This window comes from Nuphar pumila, chromosome 6 (assembly GCF_984573655.1).
Source record: "Nuphar pumila chromosome 6, dmNupPumi1.hap1.1, whole genome shotgun sequence".
Taxonomy (NCBI): Eukaryota; Viridiplantae; Streptophyta; class Magnoliopsida; order Nymphaeales; family Nymphaeaceae; genus Nuphar; species Nuphar pumila.
In genome coordinates, this window is record NC_143254.1 from 9,315,137 (window position 1) to 9,335,116 (window position 19,980).

The 19,980-nt window shown below is 37.0% G+C and overlaps 1 protein-coding gene and 4 non-coding genes across 5 annotated transcripts; all 5 read right to left on the minus strand.

Moving 5' to 3' along the window:
- Nucleotides 1–807: 807 nt before the first annotated feature.
- LOC149833875 (uncharacterized) lies at nucleotides 808–2,944 on the minus strand. The gene is made up of 4 exons (XM_090009227.1): nucleotides 2,868–2,944; nucleotides 1,158–1,219; nucleotides 919–977; nucleotides 808–813 (listed from the first exon to the last, which is right to left on the minus strand). Exons 1-4 carry the CDS (start codon nucleotides 2,942–2,944, stop codon nucleotides 808–810), a joined length of 204 nt encoding a protein of 67 aa, XP_089865353.1.
- LOC149833876 (small nucleolar RNA SNORD25) lies at nucleotides 2,030–2,110 on the minus strand. The gene has a single exon (XR_016432947.1). It is a non-coding gene; the product is annotated as a small nucleolar RNA SNORD25 (small nucleolar RNA).
- Nucleotides 2,945–5,606: 2,662 nt separating the features above from the next.
- On the minus strand, nucleotides 5,607–5,687 carry LOC149833877 (small nucleolar RNA SNORD25). The gene has a single exon (XR_016432949.1). It is a non-coding gene; the product is annotated as a small nucleolar RNA SNORD25 (small nucleolar RNA).
- Nucleotides 5,688–9,182: 3,495 nt separating this feature from the next.
- LOC149833878 (small nucleolar RNA SNORD25) lies at nucleotides 9,183–9,263 on the minus strand. Its single transcript, XR_016432951.1, has one exon. It is a non-coding gene; the product is annotated as a small nucleolar RNA SNORD25 (small nucleolar RNA).
- A 1,655-nt stretch (nucleotides 9,264–10,918) lies between these two features.
- Nucleotides 10,919–10,997, minus strand: LOC149833879 (small nucleolar RNA SNORD25). Its single transcript, XR_016432833.1, has one exon. It is a non-coding gene; the product is annotated as a small nucleolar RNA SNORD25 (small nucleolar RNA).
- Between the last annotated feature and the right edge of the window lie 8,983 nt (nucleotides 10,998–19,980).

Below are 19,980 nucleotides of genomic sequence, written 5' to 3' on the forward strand. Positions count from 1 at the left end.
AGGCTAATTTTCTCAAAAAACACCTTAGGTGATTCCAACCGAGTATGATGACATGCTAATACACTGACAAATGAATTTGGATGATGCTCTTCAGTATAGTGTTCAATCATCAATTAATCTCCAAACTGAGGACCACAAGATATTGTTTTTTCAATGGTGAAGTTTTATTGACATAGGCGTAGAATCACAATACACATCATGATACGCAAAGCTAAAACAAAGTTTGTGCTTTATTTTCAATTGATAACTAGTATGAGACAACTATGCACTAAGTGACATAGATTACATAAAATACACATCTAAAGATGCACTTGATTAGCTTTTACTAAACAACCGGTGCATGAAAATGTGTTGATATGCAGCCTTTCCCGGTTAAACTGGCCAGGTTGGACAGTTTGGGATGTTGCACACGTGACATATTAGTAGTGAGTAAGCGACCAAAAGACTTTAGACAATATGGGTCATCACACAGCTCCGGCTTATTCAAGAAATAGGCCCGTGACAGCTAGTATAACCATATTTTATGGAGGACGTTGGGTGATAACTTGAAAATCCACTTCATTTGAGTCCGTAAACCCCTCTTGACCAATCAGCCACCCATTTGTTCAGAGCAGTAATGCACAAAAAAAACCAAGTCTGCCTTGGACCACCTTCAGAATCTTTGGAAAATTGTACAATGACAAGCTTATTCTATACATGCACGGAACAATCTTACTTGGGTTACTAAATTATTCACAAGAAATTAATAAGGGCCCGAACAATAAGCTTCTGCAACCTGATATTGCTTCATCAGTTTTTTCAAACCATTTACGACTGCAACAAAGCCCAAAGATAAGTCGTGTTAGCCACAAATGAAGACAACACTTTAAAATATGTAAGACTGTAAGAAAAGAAGGCAAAAAACCGCAAATTTTGTACCTCAAATGTCTTTGAAATTTCCTTCATCTGCTCAGCTAGCTCCTTCCGTTTTTTATTAGCTGCAAAAAAATTAAAACAAAGATCTTTACTGGCTCTTAGACAAATCTAGAACAGACCATAAAAAAAGAATTAAACAAAAAACAATTTGTCATAGTAGGGGACAAACACAGAAAAAACCAACTGTTTAAGTCGTGAAAAACATCGTAGATCGATCTCAAATACAACTTAGAATTATATACCCTTCATTGAAGTGTCTTCCGATCTCTTTGATGTTCTTACCGCAAACCTCTGGAAGGCCAGACTGAAAAAGCAATGCCCAATTAGTGAATAACTATAAACTTTCAGATGGGGTTTTCTAGTAGTTGAATGAAATGAAGAGTAGGGTTAAGGAGATTGAAGTGGGGCCGGTGCTTTTCGGGAGATGCAAGACACGGGGGAAAATGAATAGTTAAACTAAAATTAACAGAAATCATTTCATTGAATGTTACAAAAAGACATGGAGAATGTGAAGTTGCCTGTTACCTATTTGATGAAAAGCCTGAAAGAGATGCCAACGAATCTCACAAGAATATAGAAATTATTGTGTTTGTTTTGACTATTGGTTTTATCATCCATGCCTTTCTTTTCTTTGTGCTTAAATTCTCAACTACATGAGAATATCCAGATCAAACAAAAAGATTGAACAGGTCGCATGGCTGGAGTCAAAGGATACAACGAAGTATGTTTCTAGGTTTCTTCCGTGTTACACTATGTTTAAAAGTTCTGTGTTACAGCCATTAAACCTAGGGATACAATTTATTGGCAGTCACAAGAAAATCTCAAGCTGAGAAAACCAACCAAAACTAGAAGCAGGATAATTCTTCCAGATTTTGAAGTACATCCAAACACCATAACTTTGCAGAATAAAAAAGATTGAGTTTTCTAAAAACTGAATAATTATAAAACTAGAAAATTAAATTTCTGGATTTGCAACCAAACAAGCAACTTAACAATGTGTCCAGGATCATGGCGAAACTGTTGTAAATCAAAGATTAAAAGATGTTTTAAGAAAAAAAACCCGCACAGGAAATCTATATACATAGAGAAGTTCGAGCAATCGTATGCATAATCAGGCACCTCAGTCCCTTAGATGTTCATTAATGTGGTCATCTTAGCACAATCATTACAGGTCTATGAAGTCATCACCGGTGCACTAACAATAAGCCAAAATGCAGCAACGCCATTAAACGAGTATATAGCACAATGGTAAAGGAAAGAAACCAACCTAATAAATGAAAGACAAAACAAAAAGAAAAGTTACAAAGAAGAAAATAGGTGTCATCTTCCTGACAAACATCTGATAGCTCACAAACTTAAGACAGATGCACAAGAATAGACAAGGAAGCTCACACTATTGCTACAAGGGAACGGGTCAAATGGATACCAAATGATCCAAAATTACCAGAATAAAAAGCAATAGCAAAACCCATACTCCACAAAAGTAAAAGAAAAAAACAGTAGCTATCAAACATCATAAACACAGACACACACGCACACGCACACACAAGATACACAAAGAACAACCATAAAGTATATGAAACATAAGAAAATTGCAAACCTTCTAAACAAAACAAAGGTGACAAGACAGATGTAGCACCGCTCCATTCATCAGAAAGCATCATCACAAGAAGGCCACTTTCACATAGACATAGACGAGTAACGATGAAAATTTTACTATCGCTTCAAGGGAACGAGTCAACAAGGAACTTAAAAGGATCCTTAAGACCAAATTAAGAAGCAACAACAATGACAGCAAAAAGGAGAGACCAAAGCGTTCTTTGTGCAATATGATTCTTTGAATGAATAAATTTATATCAAACATTGCAAAGGGGACAAAGAGACAAAACTAAAGCAAAAAAAAAGCAAACAAGGGATTGACCCAGAAAGCATGGCATAAACGATGACCTCACCTGTTGGCAAGGCCATTGACGACAAGCTCATTGACAACATAGTTGAGCACCCAAAGTATGAAATTCCCTCCTGCCATCCCAGTTTATAATACCAAAAACATCTTCCAAACTACCTTAATCTAGAGTGAGATCCTGTTGTTTTTGCTTAGCTCCAACAAAAGGCAACCATGGACAGTGGGTCAAACACAATCCAAAAAACCATGAATAATAAAACCCTTTTACCAAAATATATATGACAGGGAAAATTTCCCTGTCAACTTTTTTCTAAGACAGAGAAAATCCTCATTGTAGAAGTAACAAAAAGCATTTTGAAGTACGAGGCATAATATTATACCTTTCAATGAAATATCTTCCAATGTTTTTCTGATGTTCTTACTGCAAACTTCTGGAAATCCAGGATGAAAGGCGAGTTTCAATTAGTGAATAACCACAAATGTACCTATGCAGCTACCGACTTCCCTCATTATACTTGAGGAGAAAGATAGGAATTGTAAATAAAAAGGTTCAGCCAGTTGGATATGCCTATTTACAGGAAGACATCGATCTCCATTCCATTCATATGGTTTCAGGAGCAATATAGCTCCCCAATGTCCACATGCAGCACATGCATGCAAATGGATAGCGAGGGGGTCCTTCTATCTTGCTTCCCTTGAATAAGCCACAAAAGACAAAAGCTAAGCAGCCGCACAAGATTAAGGAAGCAACAAGAGCACAAAGCATGCTAAAAATGTATAAAAGGACCTCATCTTCCACAGTGAGGAAAATCCCAATCTGTTCCTATTCAGTAACAATGTCGCCAGGATAGTGGTGAAATTGTTATAAGACAAAGCTTAAATGATGTTAAAAAAACTTCAGGAAATCTATACATAGAGAAGTTCAAACCATCGTATATATAATTAAGCACCTCAGGCCCTTAGATGTTCATTACTGTGATCATCTACACGATCATTACAGCTTGAAAAACTAAAAGAGGTGTAAGCTTCCTCACAAGCATCTGAAAGCTCATAAGCTTCAGACAGATGCATAAGAATAACAAGGAAGCTCTCACTTTTACTTCAAGGGAACGAGTCAATTGGATACTGGACTATCCGAAATGACCAGATAAAGAAGCATTAGCTAAATCCAAACCCCAACCGAAGCAAAAAACAAGAAAAGATAAAAGTTATAAAGCATCATAAAGACAGGGACACACCCTATTTGTGTGTGTGTGAGTGGAAGAAAAACAAAAAAAAAAGATCAAATTCTTAAGGCTCCGTGTCTGATGACGTTGTAACAACTCAACCACAACAAAGAAACCAATTGAAGATCAGCAAAATTGCAATCATCGCATAATCACACCAGCACCAAATTAGACCTCAAGCCAAAAAAAGAAACAAGGGAGAGTACAACGATTTTCCGCAATGCAACCAAAGCATAAAAAACAGATTTTTGCCCTTGTCAAATGAAATGGATCTCAGAAAACCCCTAAGATTACCAAAAATACCAAGGCAGTGATAAGAATAAATATGAAGAAACACAAAAAAAAATGCGAGGAAAAAGAAAAAACCCTAAGACAAAGAAGTGAAAATTTGTTGTCTCCGCCAACTGCACAGAATGCCATAAATTTGTATTATTGTGCAACACTTTCTACACAATGAAAAGAGAATTTCAATGGAATGGAGATCCAGTTAACATCAGAATGACACTTTTATGACATTTTAAATAAAAATACCATATCTAAGTTTTATCATTTTTACAACTCCATTCTATACACTGGATATAGCATAATTAAATATTTAAATATAATCGTGCACCCACATTTGATAACTTGAATACTCTGTGAAGGAATTATTTGGGGGCGAGTGAGTTAGGGGAATCTGAGAAACTGTTGAACCATTTGAGTAAAAAACTTTTGGCAAAACCTGTTCAGGATGACAGGAGAAAGGGATTTGAGAAAACAAAGGTGAACATGAGGATTTTAGCTCTTAAGCAATGTTGTGAAAAAGTGAGTAGTTACGTCTCTGACAAATACAGATATTTTGTAGAATCCATGTCTTGGTCTACCTTAACTTCTCCAACATCTGGTATGTTTCTAAGTTTCTTCTGTGTTACAGCCATTAAACATAGGGATGTCCTTTGAATGCATGTCAGGTCATACCATTTATTGGCAGTCACAAGTAAATCTCAAGAAACTAAGAAAACCAACCAAAGTCTAGAAGCTGGATAATTCTCAGATTTTGAAGTACATCCAAAAGAAGGTTACTAGAAGCACCATAGTACATGGGGAAGCGCGCTTCTCCAAAGCAGGTTTTGGAAGAGCGAAAAGTGGTGCTTCCAAAACGTATTGGAAAGTGCCAAAAAAATTGGGAAGTGTTCCCATTTAGGGAAAGCTCACTTCCCCTTTAATTTGTCATTTTCACTTCCTCCCCGCTTCCTAGGTCACTTCCGAGATGATTCCTGGTTTGCTTCTATGTCATCCCACGATTCCGGCTATCGCTTCCCACTCCCGCTTCCCCAACTGGCAAATCTGATCCAAACACTATAATTTTGCAGAATTAAAAAGAATGAGTTTTCTAAAAAACTAAATAATTATAAAACCATAAGATTAAATTTTTGGATTAGCAACCAAACAGGCCCTAACAATGTGTCCAGGATCATGGTGACATTGTTGTAAATCAAAGATTAAAAGATGTTGAAGAAAAAAAAACCGCACAGGAATCTATGTACATAGAGAAGTTCGACCCATCGTATGCATAATCAGGCACCTCAATCCCTTAGATGTTCATTAATGTGGTCATCTTAGCACAATCATTACAGGTCTATGAAGTCATCACCGGTGCACTAACAATAAGCCAAAATGCAGCAACGCCATTAAACGAGTATATAGCACAATGGTAAAGGAAAGAAACCAACCTAATAAATGAAAGACAAAACAAAAAGAAAAGTTACAAAGAAGAAAATAGGTGTCATCTTCCTGACAAACATCTGATAGCTCACAAACTTAAGACAGATGCACAAGAATAGACAAGGAAGCTCACACTATTGCTACAAGGGAACGGGTCAAATGGATACCAAATGATCCAAAATTACCAGAATAAAAAGCAATAGCAAAACCCATACTCCACAAAAGTAAAAGAAAAAAACAGTAGCTATCAAACATCATAAACACAGACACACACGCACACGCACACACAAGATACGCAAAGAACAACCATAAAGTATATGAAACATAAGAAAATTGCAAACCTTCTAAACAAAACAAAGGTGACAAGACAGATGTAGCACCGCTCCATTCATCAGAAAGCATCATCACAAGAAGGCCACTTTCACATAGACATAGACGAGTAACGATGAAAATTTTACTATCGCTTCAAGGGAACGAGTCAACAAGGAACTTAAAAGGATCCTTAAGACCAAATTAAGAAGCAACAACAATGACAGCAAAAAGGAGAGACCAAAGCGTTCTTTGTGCAATATGATTCTTTGAATGAATAAATTTATATCAAACATTGCAAAGGGGACAAAGAGACAAAACTAAAGCAAAAAAAAAGCAAACAAGGGATTGACCCAGAAAGCATGGCATAAACGATGACCTCACCTGTTGGCAAGGCCATTGACGACAAGCTCATTGACAACATAGTTGAGCACCCAAAGTATGAAATTCCCTCCTGCCATCCCAGTTTATAATACCAAAAACATCTTCCAAACTACCTTAATCTAGAGTGAGATCCTGTTGTTTTTGCTTAGCTCCAACAAAAGGCAACCATGGACAGTGGGTCAAACACAATCCAAAAAACCATGAATAATAAAACCCTTTTACCAAAATATATATGACAGGGAAAATTTCCCTGTCAACTTTTTTCTAAGACAGAGAAAATCCTCATTGTAGAAGTAACAAAAAGCATTTTGAAGTACGAGGCATAATATTATACCTTTCAATGAAATATCTTCCAATGTTTTTCTGATGTTCTTACTGCAAACTTCTGGAAATCCAGGATGAAAGGCGAGTTTCAATTAGTGAATAACCACAAATGTACCTATGCAGCTACCGACTTCCCTCATTATACTTGAGGAGAAAGATAGGAATTGTAAATAAAAAGGTTCAGCCAGTTGGATATGCCTATTTACAGGAAGACATCGATCTCCATTCCATTCATATGGTTTCAGGAGCAATATAGCTCCCCAATGTCCACATGCAGCACATGCATGCAAATGGATAGCGAGGGGGTCCTTCTATCTTGCTTCCCTTGAATAAGCCACAAAAGACAAAAGCTAAGCAGCCGCACAAGATTAAGGAAGCAACAAGAGCACAAAGCATGCTAAAAATGTATAAAAGGACCTCATCTTCCACAGTGAGGAAAATCCCAATCTGTTCCTATTCAGTAACAATGTCGCCAGGATAGTGGTGAAATTGTTATAAGACAAAGCTTAAATGATGTTAAAAAAACTTCAGGAAATCTATACATAGAGAAGTTCAAACCATCGTATATATAATTAAGCACCTCAGGCCCTTAGATGTTCATTACTGTGATCATCTACACGATCATTACAGCTTGAAAAACTAAAAGAGGTGTAAGCTTCCTCACAAGCATCTGAAAGCTCATAAGCTTCAGACAGATGCATAAGAATAACAAGGAAGCTCTCACTTTTACTTCAAGGGAACGAGTCAATTGGATACTGGACTATCCGAAATGACCAGATAAAGAAGCATTAGCTAAATCCAAACCCCAACCGAAGCAAAAAACAAGAAAAGATAAAAGTTATAAAGCATCATAAAGACAGGGACACACCCTATTTGTGTGTGTGTGAGTGGAAGAAAAACAAAAAAAAAGATCAAATTCTTAAGGCTCCGTGTCTGATGACGTTGTAACAACTCAACCACAACAAAGAAACCAATTGAAGATCAGCAAAATTGCAATCATCGCATAATCACACCAGCACCAAATTAGACCTCAAGCCAAAAAAAGAAACAAGGGAGAGTACAACGATTTTCCGCAATGCAACCAAAGCATAAAAAACAGATTTTTGCCCTTGTCAAATGAAATGGATCTCAGAAAACCCCTAAGATTACCAAAAATACCAAGGCAGTGATAAGAATAAATATGAAGAAACACAAAAAAAAATGCGAGGAAAAAGAAAAAACCCTAAGACAAAGAAGTGAAAATTTGTTGTCTCCGCCAACTGCACAGAATGCCATAAATTTGTATTATTGTGCAACACTTTCTACACAATGAAAAGAGAATTTCAATGGAATGGAGATCCAGTTAACATCAGAATGACACTTTTATGACATTTTAAATAAAAATACCATATCTAAGTTTTATCATTTTTACAACTCCATTCTATACACTGGATATAGCATAATTAAATATTTAAATATAATCGTGCACCCACATTTGATAACTTGAATACTCTGTGAAGGAATTATTTGGGGGCGAGTGAGTTAGGGGAATCTGAGAAACTGTTGAACCATTAGAGTAAAAAACTTTTGGCAAAACCTGTTCAGGATGACAGGAGAAAGGGATTTGAGAAAACAAAGGTGAACATGAGGATTTTAGCTCTTAAGCAATGTTGTGAAAAAGTGAGTAGTTACGTCTCTGACAAATACAGATATTTTGTAGAATCCATGTCTTGGTCTACCTTAACTTCTCCAACATCTGGTATGTTTCTAAGTTTCTTCTGTGTTACAGCCATTAAACATAGGGATGTCCTTTGAATGCATGTCAGGTCATACCATTTATTGGCAGTCACAAGTAAATCTCAAGAAACTAAGAAAACCAACCAAAGTCTAGAAGCTGGATAATTCTCAGATTTTGAAGTACATCCAAAAGAAGGTTACTAGAAGCACCATAGTACATGGGGAAGCGCGCTTCTCCAAAGCAGGTTTTGGAAGAGCGAAAAGTGGTGCTTCCAAAACGTATTGGAAAGTGCCAAAAAAATTGGGAAGTGTTCCCATTTAGGGAAAGCTCACTTCCCCTTTAATTTGTCATTTTCACTTCCTCCCCGCTTCCTAGGTCACTTCCGAGATGATTCCTGGTTTGCTTCTATGTCATCCCACGATTCCGGCTATCGCTTCCCACTCCCGCTTCCCCAACTGGCAAATCTGATCCAAACACTATAATTTTGCAGAATTAAAAAGAATGAGTTTTCTAAAAAACTAAATAATTATAAAACCATAAGATTAAATTTTTGGATTAGCAACCAAACAGGCCCTAACAATGTGTCCAGGATCATGGTGACATTGTTGTAAATCAAAGATTAAAAGATGTTGAAGAAAAAAAAACCGCACAGGAATCTATGTACATAGAGAAGTTCGACCCATCGTATGCATAATCAGGCACCTCAATCCCTTAGATGTTCATTAATGTGGTCATCTTAGCACAATCATTACAGGTCTATGAAGTCATCACCGGTGCACTAACAATAAGCCAAAATGCAGCAACGCCATTAAACGAGTATATAGCACAATGGTAAAGGAAAGAAACCAACCTAATAAATGAAAGACAAAACAAAAAGAAAAGTTACAAAGAAGAAAATAGGTGTCATCTTCCTGACAAACATCTGATAGCTCACAAACTTAAGACAGATGCACAAGAATAGACAAGGAAGCTCACACTATTGCTACAAGGGAACGGGTCAAATGGATACCAAATGATCCAAAATTACCAGAATAAAAAGCAATAGCAAAACCCATACTCCACAAAAGTAAAAGAAAAAAACAGTAGCTATCAAACATCATAAACACAGACACACACGCACACGCACACACAAGATACGCAAAGAACAACCATAAAGTATATGAAACATAAGAAAATTGCAAACCTTCTAAACAAAACAAAGGTGACAAGACAGATGTAGCACCGCTCCATTCATCAGAAAGCATCATCACAAGAAGGCCACTTTCACATAGACATAGACGAGTAACGATGAAAATTTTACTATCGCTTCAAGGGAACGAGTCAACAAGGAACTTAAAAGGATCCTTAAGACCAAATTAAGAAGCAACAACAATGACAGCAAAAAGTAGAGACCAAAGCGTTCTTTGTGCAATATGATTCTTTGAATGAATAAATTTATATCAAACATTGCAAAGGGGACAAAGAGACAAAACTAAAGCAAAAAAAAAGCAAACAAGGGATTGACCCAGAAAGCATGGCATAAACGATGACCTCACCTGTTGGCAAGGCCATTGACAACAAGCTCATTGACAACATAGTTGAGCACCCAAAGTATGAAATTCCCTCCTGCCATCCCAGTTTATAATACCAAAAACATCTTCCAAACTACCTTAATCTACAAAGTGAGATCCTGCTGTTTTTGCTTAACTCCAACAAAAAGCAACCACGGACAGTTGGTCTAATACAATCCCAAAAACCATGAATAAAAAACCCTATTACCAAAATATATGACAGGGAAAATTTCCCTGTCAACTTTTTTCAAAGACAAAGAAAATCCTCATTATAGAAGTAAAAAAAAGCATTTTGAAGTACGAGGCATAATATTATACCTTTCAATGAAATATCTTCCAATCTTATTCTGATGTTCTTACTGCAAACTTCTGGAAATCCAGGATGAAAGGCAGTTTTCAATTAGTGAATAACTACAAATGTACCTATGCAGCCACCGACTTCCCTCATTATACTTGAGGAGAAAGATAGGAAATGTAAATAAAAAGGTTCAGCCAGTTGGATATGCCTATTTACAGGAAGACATCGATCTCCATTCCATTCATATGGTTTCAGGAGCAATATAGCTCCCCAACGTCCACATGCAGCACATGCATGCAAATGGATAGCGAGGGGGTCCATCTATCTTGCTTCCCTTGAATAAGCCACAAAAGACAAAAGCTAAGCAGCCGCACAAGATTAAGGAAGCAACAAGAGCACAAAGCATGCTAAAAATGTAAAAAAGGACCTCATCTTCCACAGTGAGGAAAATCCCAAATTGTTCCTATTCAGTAACAATGTCGCCAGGATAGTGGTGAAATTGTTATAAGACAAAGCTTAAATGATGTTAAAAAAACTTCAGGAAATCTGTACATAGAGAAGTTCAAACCATCGTATATATAATTAAGCACCTCAGTCCCTTAGATGTTCATTACTGTGATCATCTTCACGATCATTACAGGTTTACGAAGTCATCATCGGTACACTCACCCTTATGTCAAAATGCAGCAACACATTAAATGAGTAGATATGTCAACAAAAAAAGTAAAAACAAATCAACCTAATAAATGGTAAAAAAACAGAAGATAAAAGCTTCAAAAACTATAAGAGGTGTAAGCTTCCGCACAAGCATCTGAAAGCTCATAAGCTTCAGACAGATGCATAAGAATATCAAGGAAGGAAGCGCTCACTCTTGCTTCAAGGGAACGAGTCAATTGGATACTGGAAGATCTGAAATGACCAGATAAAGAAGCATTAGTTAAACCCAAACTTAAAGCGCACCAGCGAGTGCCCACAAAGAAATCGAACTTAAAGCAGTGATATTTGAGCTTATGAGACAAAGCCATTCTCAAAAACCCTAAGATTACACAAGGATAACAACATAAAGAGAACAAATATGAAAAAAATACAAAAAGAGCCAGCAAAAAGGTTAACCCTAAACCCTAAATTTGTAATCAATGCGAACTTACTCAACTGGTAATAAGCCTAGATTTATTCATCCAGCAACAACGCAAGCACCACAAAACAAACATGAAAAACAACAAATCACGATAATGCGAGATCACCAAAGCCCCAAAATCCACAGCATTTCTTTCCAACTTCGATCTAGTTTTCGAACTAGAGAGAGAGAGAGAGAGAGAGAGAGAGAGAGAGAGAGAGAGAGAGAGAGAGACGCACCATTCTTGGGCTTCAGGAAAGACTCTGCAAGTCCTCCCTTTCTCCTCTCGCGATGGCCGGATCGAATCTAGGGAGTTAAATAACAAAGGTGGAAACCCTAACCCCTTAGAGATGGGCGGTCCGGATCTAGGGAGTTAAATAACGAAGGGGGAAAACCTAACCTCTTGGAAATGACGAACAGTGAGAGGCAATATGGTTCGAGCTATCCGACCCGGACCGAATGCGTTCCCCTAACCCGGGCTATGAGGTCTACCAAGGGTTGGGTATCAGACCCATCAGGGTGTCGGATTGGGGTTTGGGTTCAAGTTTTGCCGGGTCAAGAAAATGAAATCTCAAATCCAGATCCGTTTAGTTTTAACACTTTCTCTCGTCATAAATGCATATAAAACACTAGGTTCAAGCCATGTCTAATAAGATATCTAGCAAAAAATCGTGACTCAAACTCGGCTGGCATATGTCTCGAGACGGTATGGGTTGATCCAAATCATATTTGGATCGAGATTTTTTATGGACATACCCTAAAACTTGGGCTACAACTATAGTGACAAACTTTTTTATCGGCAATTTCTTGTTTTTGAAAAACTCGCGAGAAATTGAAAAAAAATCCACAAATCTTGCATTTTTTCTGGCAAAATCTCATCAATAAAAAAATTAATTAAAACTATTTTTTATAAGAAAATATTAATAAAAAAATTTTAAAAATAAAAATACACTGTCTTTTTTGTGATAAATAGCCGTTTAAAACATAAATATCATGTTTAAATCACGGTATTTATGTTTTTTCATAAATCTTGCAATATTTTGTAAATCTCACGAGAAATTGCCATTTTAAACTTTTAGGCAATTTCTCGCAATATTTGTCACACTTGTTACAACCCTAGGGCTGTGTCATAAAGATACTGGTAAAACACGCGAAAGTGACACTAAAAGAGTCAGATATGGCTGGAGCAGAACCCAATTAAGAAATATTCAATTACTTGGATTCAGCAATCCTAGATCCGAACCAATCCAGTTTGAATCCCTTATCATAATACAGCTGCTGATTCTGATAAGAGCTTTTTATAGTGTTGGATTATTATGTGAACCCATTATTCATGTGTACTCATGAGCTATAACTACATTGGGCCTGAGCTAAAGGCTCTTAGTCTTAGGGCTTGTTTGGAATCTTGACCCCGGCATGGGGGTTTATGCATTTGGTGTTCCCAAGGCAAAATCTGGGTCAAACGCCTATGGTGGTTCGGTTTGGAATCTCAGCGCTAGGATGGGCATTTATGCATTTGGGATGGGAAGTGAGGCGCTTTCTCTTTTGTATTTACACTAAAGGATGGATTTGTAGCTGACACTTCCTCAAATGCATAAACTCCATAAACACCCATCCCAGTAGGGGTGGCAAAACCTGACACGACCCGCCAACCTACCTCTTAGGCGGGTTCAAGTTTGGCTTAAACGGGTTCGTGTCATAAATGGGTCGACCCGCCTAACCCGTTTATTAAACGGGTCAGGTTCGTGTTAGGGGTATGCCAACCCGCCAACCCGGCTGACCCGTTTAATAAACGGGTTAGGTGGATGGGTCAACCCGTTTACCCCAACCTGACCCGCCAACCCGTTTACCCTACCCGACCCACCCGCCAACCTGACCCGCCCGCTAACCCACCAACCCGTTTACCCGACCCAATCCATTTATTGAACGGGGTTGTGTTGGGTTACCCGTTTAATAAATAGGTCGGGTTCGTGTTTGCCACAGCCAACCCGCTTAATAAACGGGTCAGGTTCGTGTTGAGGTATGCTGACCCACCAACCCGCCGACCCGACCCGATTGCCACACCTACATCCCAGCTACCTATTTCCTAACAGGGCTTTAATGAACCTATGTGATTTTAGAAGTGAGTCATTTCTCATGAGACCTTTTTTTTTTATGATGAAGTTCTCCGCCAAAGTGACTAATGTTTGGGTGGGGTCACCTACGAAGCCGAACCTGAGACGAAGGGGTCAGCAATTCTTCGAAGGGTTCGTGAATTCAGAAAAGAAAAAATTTTAAGTGTTCCAACTTGAATTCACATCAATAGAAGTTTGGAAATCAAGTTAATGATAAGAGCTAAGTTGAAGGCATTCTATTAAGCATGTTCATTAATTTATATTTTTTTAATGAAAAAAAACGGCATTGGAGAAGCATTAATTTAGATTTTTACTTGCATGGAGGAGGATCAAGTTTAAAAGCCAGTCTTGGTGATGCACAGTATTTCTTGATTGTCCATTCATATTTTGAAAAAAGTGAGAGGTTGTCAAAAAGTTCTAAATTACAATTATTTTTTGGATAATCTAAGAAAACCCCCATCACCAACTGTAAATTGGTTGGCCTCCGGTTGGTAAAACCCTTGAGGTTCCAACTCCCGCTGGATAACTGAAGAGGACACACAGCTTCAACCTTGCGGCAAGGGACGCCACCAGTAGGTTTTGATCAACATGACCTGTTGTCTTCTTTTACTTCCTTTACAAATTTCTAATCTTTTAGAAAACCAAGTAACTCTTGAAATCGGTGCCAACTGGTATCTTGGGAACTTAGTTACAAGAAAGCTCAGTTTGCAATTTCAAAAAACTCTGAATTGAAGAGAATGAAGTTCTAAAGGTTATCCTTAAGAACATGACACTATAAGAAATTCTACCTTTACTGGTGTGATTTTCGCACCAATACGTCAAAGTAGGTTTTGCTGGTAAAGTGTTTTTATTGGTGTTAAATTAGAGCAAAAAATCTCTTTATTGGTGCTAATATTGCACCGGTAAAGAGATTTTCCCATATTTTATTTTTGTCAGAAAAATAATTTTTGGCGCAAAAAAGAGCCAGTAAAGGTGTTTTTTCTGACGCACTTTTTGGGAAACTAAAGCCCACTTAAAACTTGTAAAATCCTATTTTAGACCAGTTTGCTCTAACCAGCGCTCCATCTTAACAATTAAAAAGGAAAACCATGCATAAAGTAAATGGCCTAGATCGGTTCGGTTGATGATCCAATGCAGCATTATAGCACTCAGCAACTAAAATAATAACAATATAACTCTTGAACCTACATTGAGACATAATGAAGAAGCAAAAGGAACTGACTTGCAGATGATGGATCAGCAGGAATCAAAACCATCCAAGATTGATTGCTTTCCTTATCTATAAAGCATACACCGCTTCTCCAAATTCTTCCCTTTTAACAAATTTCACAAAACCTTAAACTGAAATCAGAACTGGATAGGGCAAGATGAAGTTGAAAAAAACAAATGATAAACAAAAATTAACAAGTGATTCCCATACATTCTTGCTTCAACAATGACTGATGTTGGTATCCAAAACAGTGTTGACTAAAATAGAGTATCACTTGCAAATGAATAACAAGAGTTTATTAGATTATGATCTCCCAACCAACCATTGTAGAGAATGTAACACCACAAGATGTTTTTGAACATGGTGTTAATGAGAAATAAAGTTATGCTTTTCAAGAAACTAGCATTGTCGTAGATCAAAACATGGCTGACATAAACTTTGCTGATGGCCCAACAGGTACTTGAAAATCATATTTATATGGACATCTATGTGTGACAAAGACATAATAATGGATACTGTTGCAAAATATTCAGAAGTTGCAGAATGTTGTCAGTATCGGCATCGGCCCTGTATCGTTTGGCCAATGATTCAAGTGATGCAAACAGTGGTCCTAAACTCTAAAGGCGGACAAACAAACAAACAAACAATCTGCGGATGAAGCCAGCGACATATTACCAAGAACAACAACAAGAATATATAAGGAAGAAACAAGACAAAAAATATCGACGAAAATGATTAAAAGTCCGAAACTTGAATTTGTTAACGAGTCCAGATCAGTTCATGTTGTACCAACTCAAGCAATTGAACAACAGAAAAATCATAACCATGTATCTATTCGGCCTCGAAATAGACCAGGTGGTAAAAAAAAGTGCGGGAGGTATGCGATTACCCATGACTTAAAACCGTGATATTTGAGCTTCTGAGATGAAACCAATCGGAAACCCTAAGATTACCCAAGAATAACAACGTAACGAGAAGAACAGATATGAGAAAATACAAAAAACAAAACAAAACAAAACAAAACAGTGGGAACGTTATAACCCTAAACCATAAGTTTGTAATTAATCCAAACTTACTCAATTTGTAATGGGTCCAGATTTATTCATCCATCCACAAAGTAAGCACCACAAAACAAGCATGAAGAACAACAAATCAAGATAATTTAGATCACGAAAGCCCGAAAATCGATCTCTGTTTAGCTTTTGAACTAGGGTTTATACGGTGTTGTTGCTAAGAGAGAAAGAGAGAGACGCACCATTTTTGGGGTTCAGGAAGGACTCTGCAACTCCCCCCTTTCTCCTCTCAGAAAGGCCTTCCTTCTCTCGTCGCTTGCCCACGAATTCCATGGCGTCATAGGATCTGAGGACTTAAATACATAGGTGGAAACCCTAGCCCCATAGAGATGGACGGCCTCGATCTTAAGATAGCCCGAACAGTGAGCGGCAATATGGTTCAGGCTATCCGACCCGGACCGGTTGCGTGTCCCTGGCGCGGGCTAGGCGGTCTGTCAACGGGTCGGGTATTCGACCATCAGGGTGTACCCGAACTCCTCCAACCCGGATAACAAGTTTTTTTTTTTTAATTTATAACCTGAAGAAACCGCACCAGGCAGGAAGACTTAATCGTGCTGGCTCAGCCTGCCATACGTGCAGGACAACATAAAGCTTGATAAAGCTATGGGTTTAATCATTTCAGATCGGATCTAAACACAATCAAACCCAACTGATCCGTGAACCAAAGCAAGTGATGATACAAATTTTATTTCACATGCCATTCAATGATAAGGCTGAGAAGATCTATCTAAATAAAATGTATTCCTCTCAAGACAAAAAATATTTTTTTTCACCAGGTATTATGTGATTTTTTTTTTATGGTATCAGAGCTAGCAATGAGTACAACCGTCCTGAGATTTCATGAAGTCTGTCATTGTTGATTATTAATGGCTAGAACCATGTCTGTGCCATCCTCTTAGATAAGTTATGCAGTTTTACCCATCTTACCTGCCCCCAACCAAAAATATTTTTTGAGCACAAAATCGATAGCAGATAATTTGAGTATCATTTTACTCCCCTTCTTCTCTCATATGACCTATGAATTTGCAGATGGGTCAACAAAATGCCTGTACAAAACTATTTTGTCCAACGATGAGAAAACACACGATATTAATCCTGATTACTTTATATGGCTATGGTAAGATCAGCTACTACTCAGCTAGATCATTCCATCACTTTTTTGAGTTTGAGCATGCCCAAATCATTGGACTTAAGTCCTCGTTCGAAGTATGGAGTGCACTAAAAAACACATATGTTGTGTCATCTTGGTCTAAGGTATTGCAACTAAAGGAATAACTGCACAGTTTAAAAAAAAAAGGCACAAAATCTATAACTGAATATTTTTAAAGAGACAAATTGCTCTTTCATCAGCTAGACATGGCCTCACTGCCTGTAAGCGATAAAGACATGATCTTGCACCTACTGAGAGGTTTGCCCCCGAAAATATTTAGCATTCAAAATCTCAATCTCCACACGTAGTGAACCGATGACCATTGAAGAACTTCACAACCTCTTGTTGATTGAAGAAGCTCAGCTTACAGACATTGATCATAATGAATCTATCTTTTACTCCGATTGCGAACTATGTGCAACATCAAAACTCTAGTAGTCAATCAAGGACCTACCAAAATAATAACAAAGGTCATTCTTATCAAAGGGATAGAGGGTGTTATATAGGAAAGTCGCGGGGATGTCAAGATCAAAATAAGCAAAATCGTGGCATTGTAGTGTGTCAATATTGTGAAAAACTTGGACACACGGCCAATCTATATTTTTACATCGCTCAAAAATTTCCAAAGAACTCCAACAATCCTAGAGAATCACTACCCCCTCAAGCCTATCAAGTTGCAGTCAACCTGCTTGATGAAGGTAACCGGTACACCAATTCAAGCACCTCCCACCATGTTACTTATGACTTAAACTCCCTCTCTTTGCACTCTCCATACGATAGAAAGGATACAATAAAAAATAAAAATAGGTGATGGAACAAGTTTGAAAATACATCGTATTGACTCTTTTCAACTATTTGTTGCTGGTTCAAAGTTTGCACTTAAAGATGTATTGCAGGTTTCACATATTACTCAAATTTTGCTTCCAATTAATAAGTTTGCTTATGATAATAACATCGTGTTTAAATTTCATCCTTAATATTATTGCATTAAGGATCCTGCATCAGGGAAAGAGTTTATTCTAGGGAGGAGTAGTGATGGACATTATCAAATAAATTTCCCTATGCCAGAGGTGAATAAAAATTACAGTAAAGTGAAGTCTGCATTAGTAGGTGAAAGGGTGTCTTTACATCAGTGGCATCAGAGATTGGGTCATCAAGCGATTCTTATTGTGTAGAAGGTTGTGCATCGGTTTGGTATTCCTTATTATCATGAGGTTGAAAATAATGTGTGCAATGTTTGTCAATAAGAGAAAAGTAATGATCTTCCTTTTAATGCATCTTTTCATAAATTTTTTGCACAATTAAAACTTATTTATTCAGATATGTGGGTGTACCATCTACGAATTTTGTTTATTTTAATTTTAAAATTTAAAAAATTTAAGTTAAAATTGAGTTAAAATCTAATTAAATTTGGGTGAAATTCAAGAGTTCTAATTTAAATAAGACAATAGTTAGATCTGTTATCAATCGTAGATTTCGTAGGAGATCTGATTTGATGATTTTGGATTTAAGTTTGATCATAAAATGTGTTTTTAAAATTAGACTGACCTCTATTTTGAGTTTTTCCACTTGGATTGATTCCATAAATTATTTTTTCAAAATTGACCGCACTGTATTTTAAACCCAACCCATAGTCCTAATAGGATGCCACAATAACATATGAGGCCTAGAGGGTCATGTCGAGCCTAATGGAGTGCCATGTGTCAATGCAAACCCATAGGAAGCATGGAGGTATCCAGAGGTATAATGGTTATTTGCACCCTCTACACCAGGTGACTATTCCAGAACTCATAGAGATCCTTCAGGTGGATCTTAGATCATTTGGTATTTTTTTTAAATAATGGATTATTGATAGGTCATATATAGGTTAAAGCATTAGTATTTGGATATAATACATACTTGGATTAATTAATGTATTCTAGATGTAATGTATATAGATTCAAACCATATTAATTGAATTTAATTCAGTTTGGAATATATTTTGGGTATGAATTCTTAATAAAGGAGTTTGGAAATGACTTGATTTAGTCTTTTGATCAAATCTCGAATAGATTGAATTCATAGGGTGAGACGCTCCGAACAATGTCATTACTATTATGGCAAAAATTTTAGTCAATTTGTAGTCCATCAATTAAATCGGATGACTTTGATATTCCTTATTTTGAGTGCATCAAAATCAACTATCTACATGCTCAAATTGGTGTTAATTTGAGTGTTTTATTGTCGACCGAAATTCATGCCCAATTGCAGCCAAAAAAATCAAATTTTTTTTATATTGACTAAATATTTTGACTGATCTATGCATGTATGATTAAATCCATGACCAATACGTCGATCTACGTTTCGAGGGCTATCAAATCAACTATTTAAATGTCTAATTCAGTTGAGTTTTCATGTTTGTAAGCCTCATGAAAGGATATAATTCTTATAGAGGTAAGAGTCTCTTTGGGAAAGACACTTTAGGAAAGTCTATAAAATGAGAGGATGAGACCCCTCACTCAATTTCATCTCTTCATCGCTCGCTACCCTCTTCTTCCTCAAACCTTAGGTTTAGACCTCCATTAGAGAATAGAGGTGAGGTTATACATTCATTGGTGGCGAAGCTACGCACCTACATTGAACATCCAACAATTTTTTCTTCTACGCGATTTCATATAAGGAATATCAACATGTGTGTATGTATGTAACACCAAGGGTGCATCCATATGCTAGAATATAATTTCAAATATGTATTAGAGGTGATACCAGTCTCAACCATGTGCTCGGTTCGATATCAGGTATTATTGGAGTTCTACGGGGCCCCAAAACACGATTTTATCAAAAAAATCATTTCTGAAAAACCTTATTTCTTGACCATCGTTCGTAAACAACATAATTCATATTTTCAGATTATATTAGATGTGTATTTTGTATGATCAGCATGATGAGACCATATTATAATTTATATTTATGAAATTTAATAAAATAAAATCTAAAAAAATAA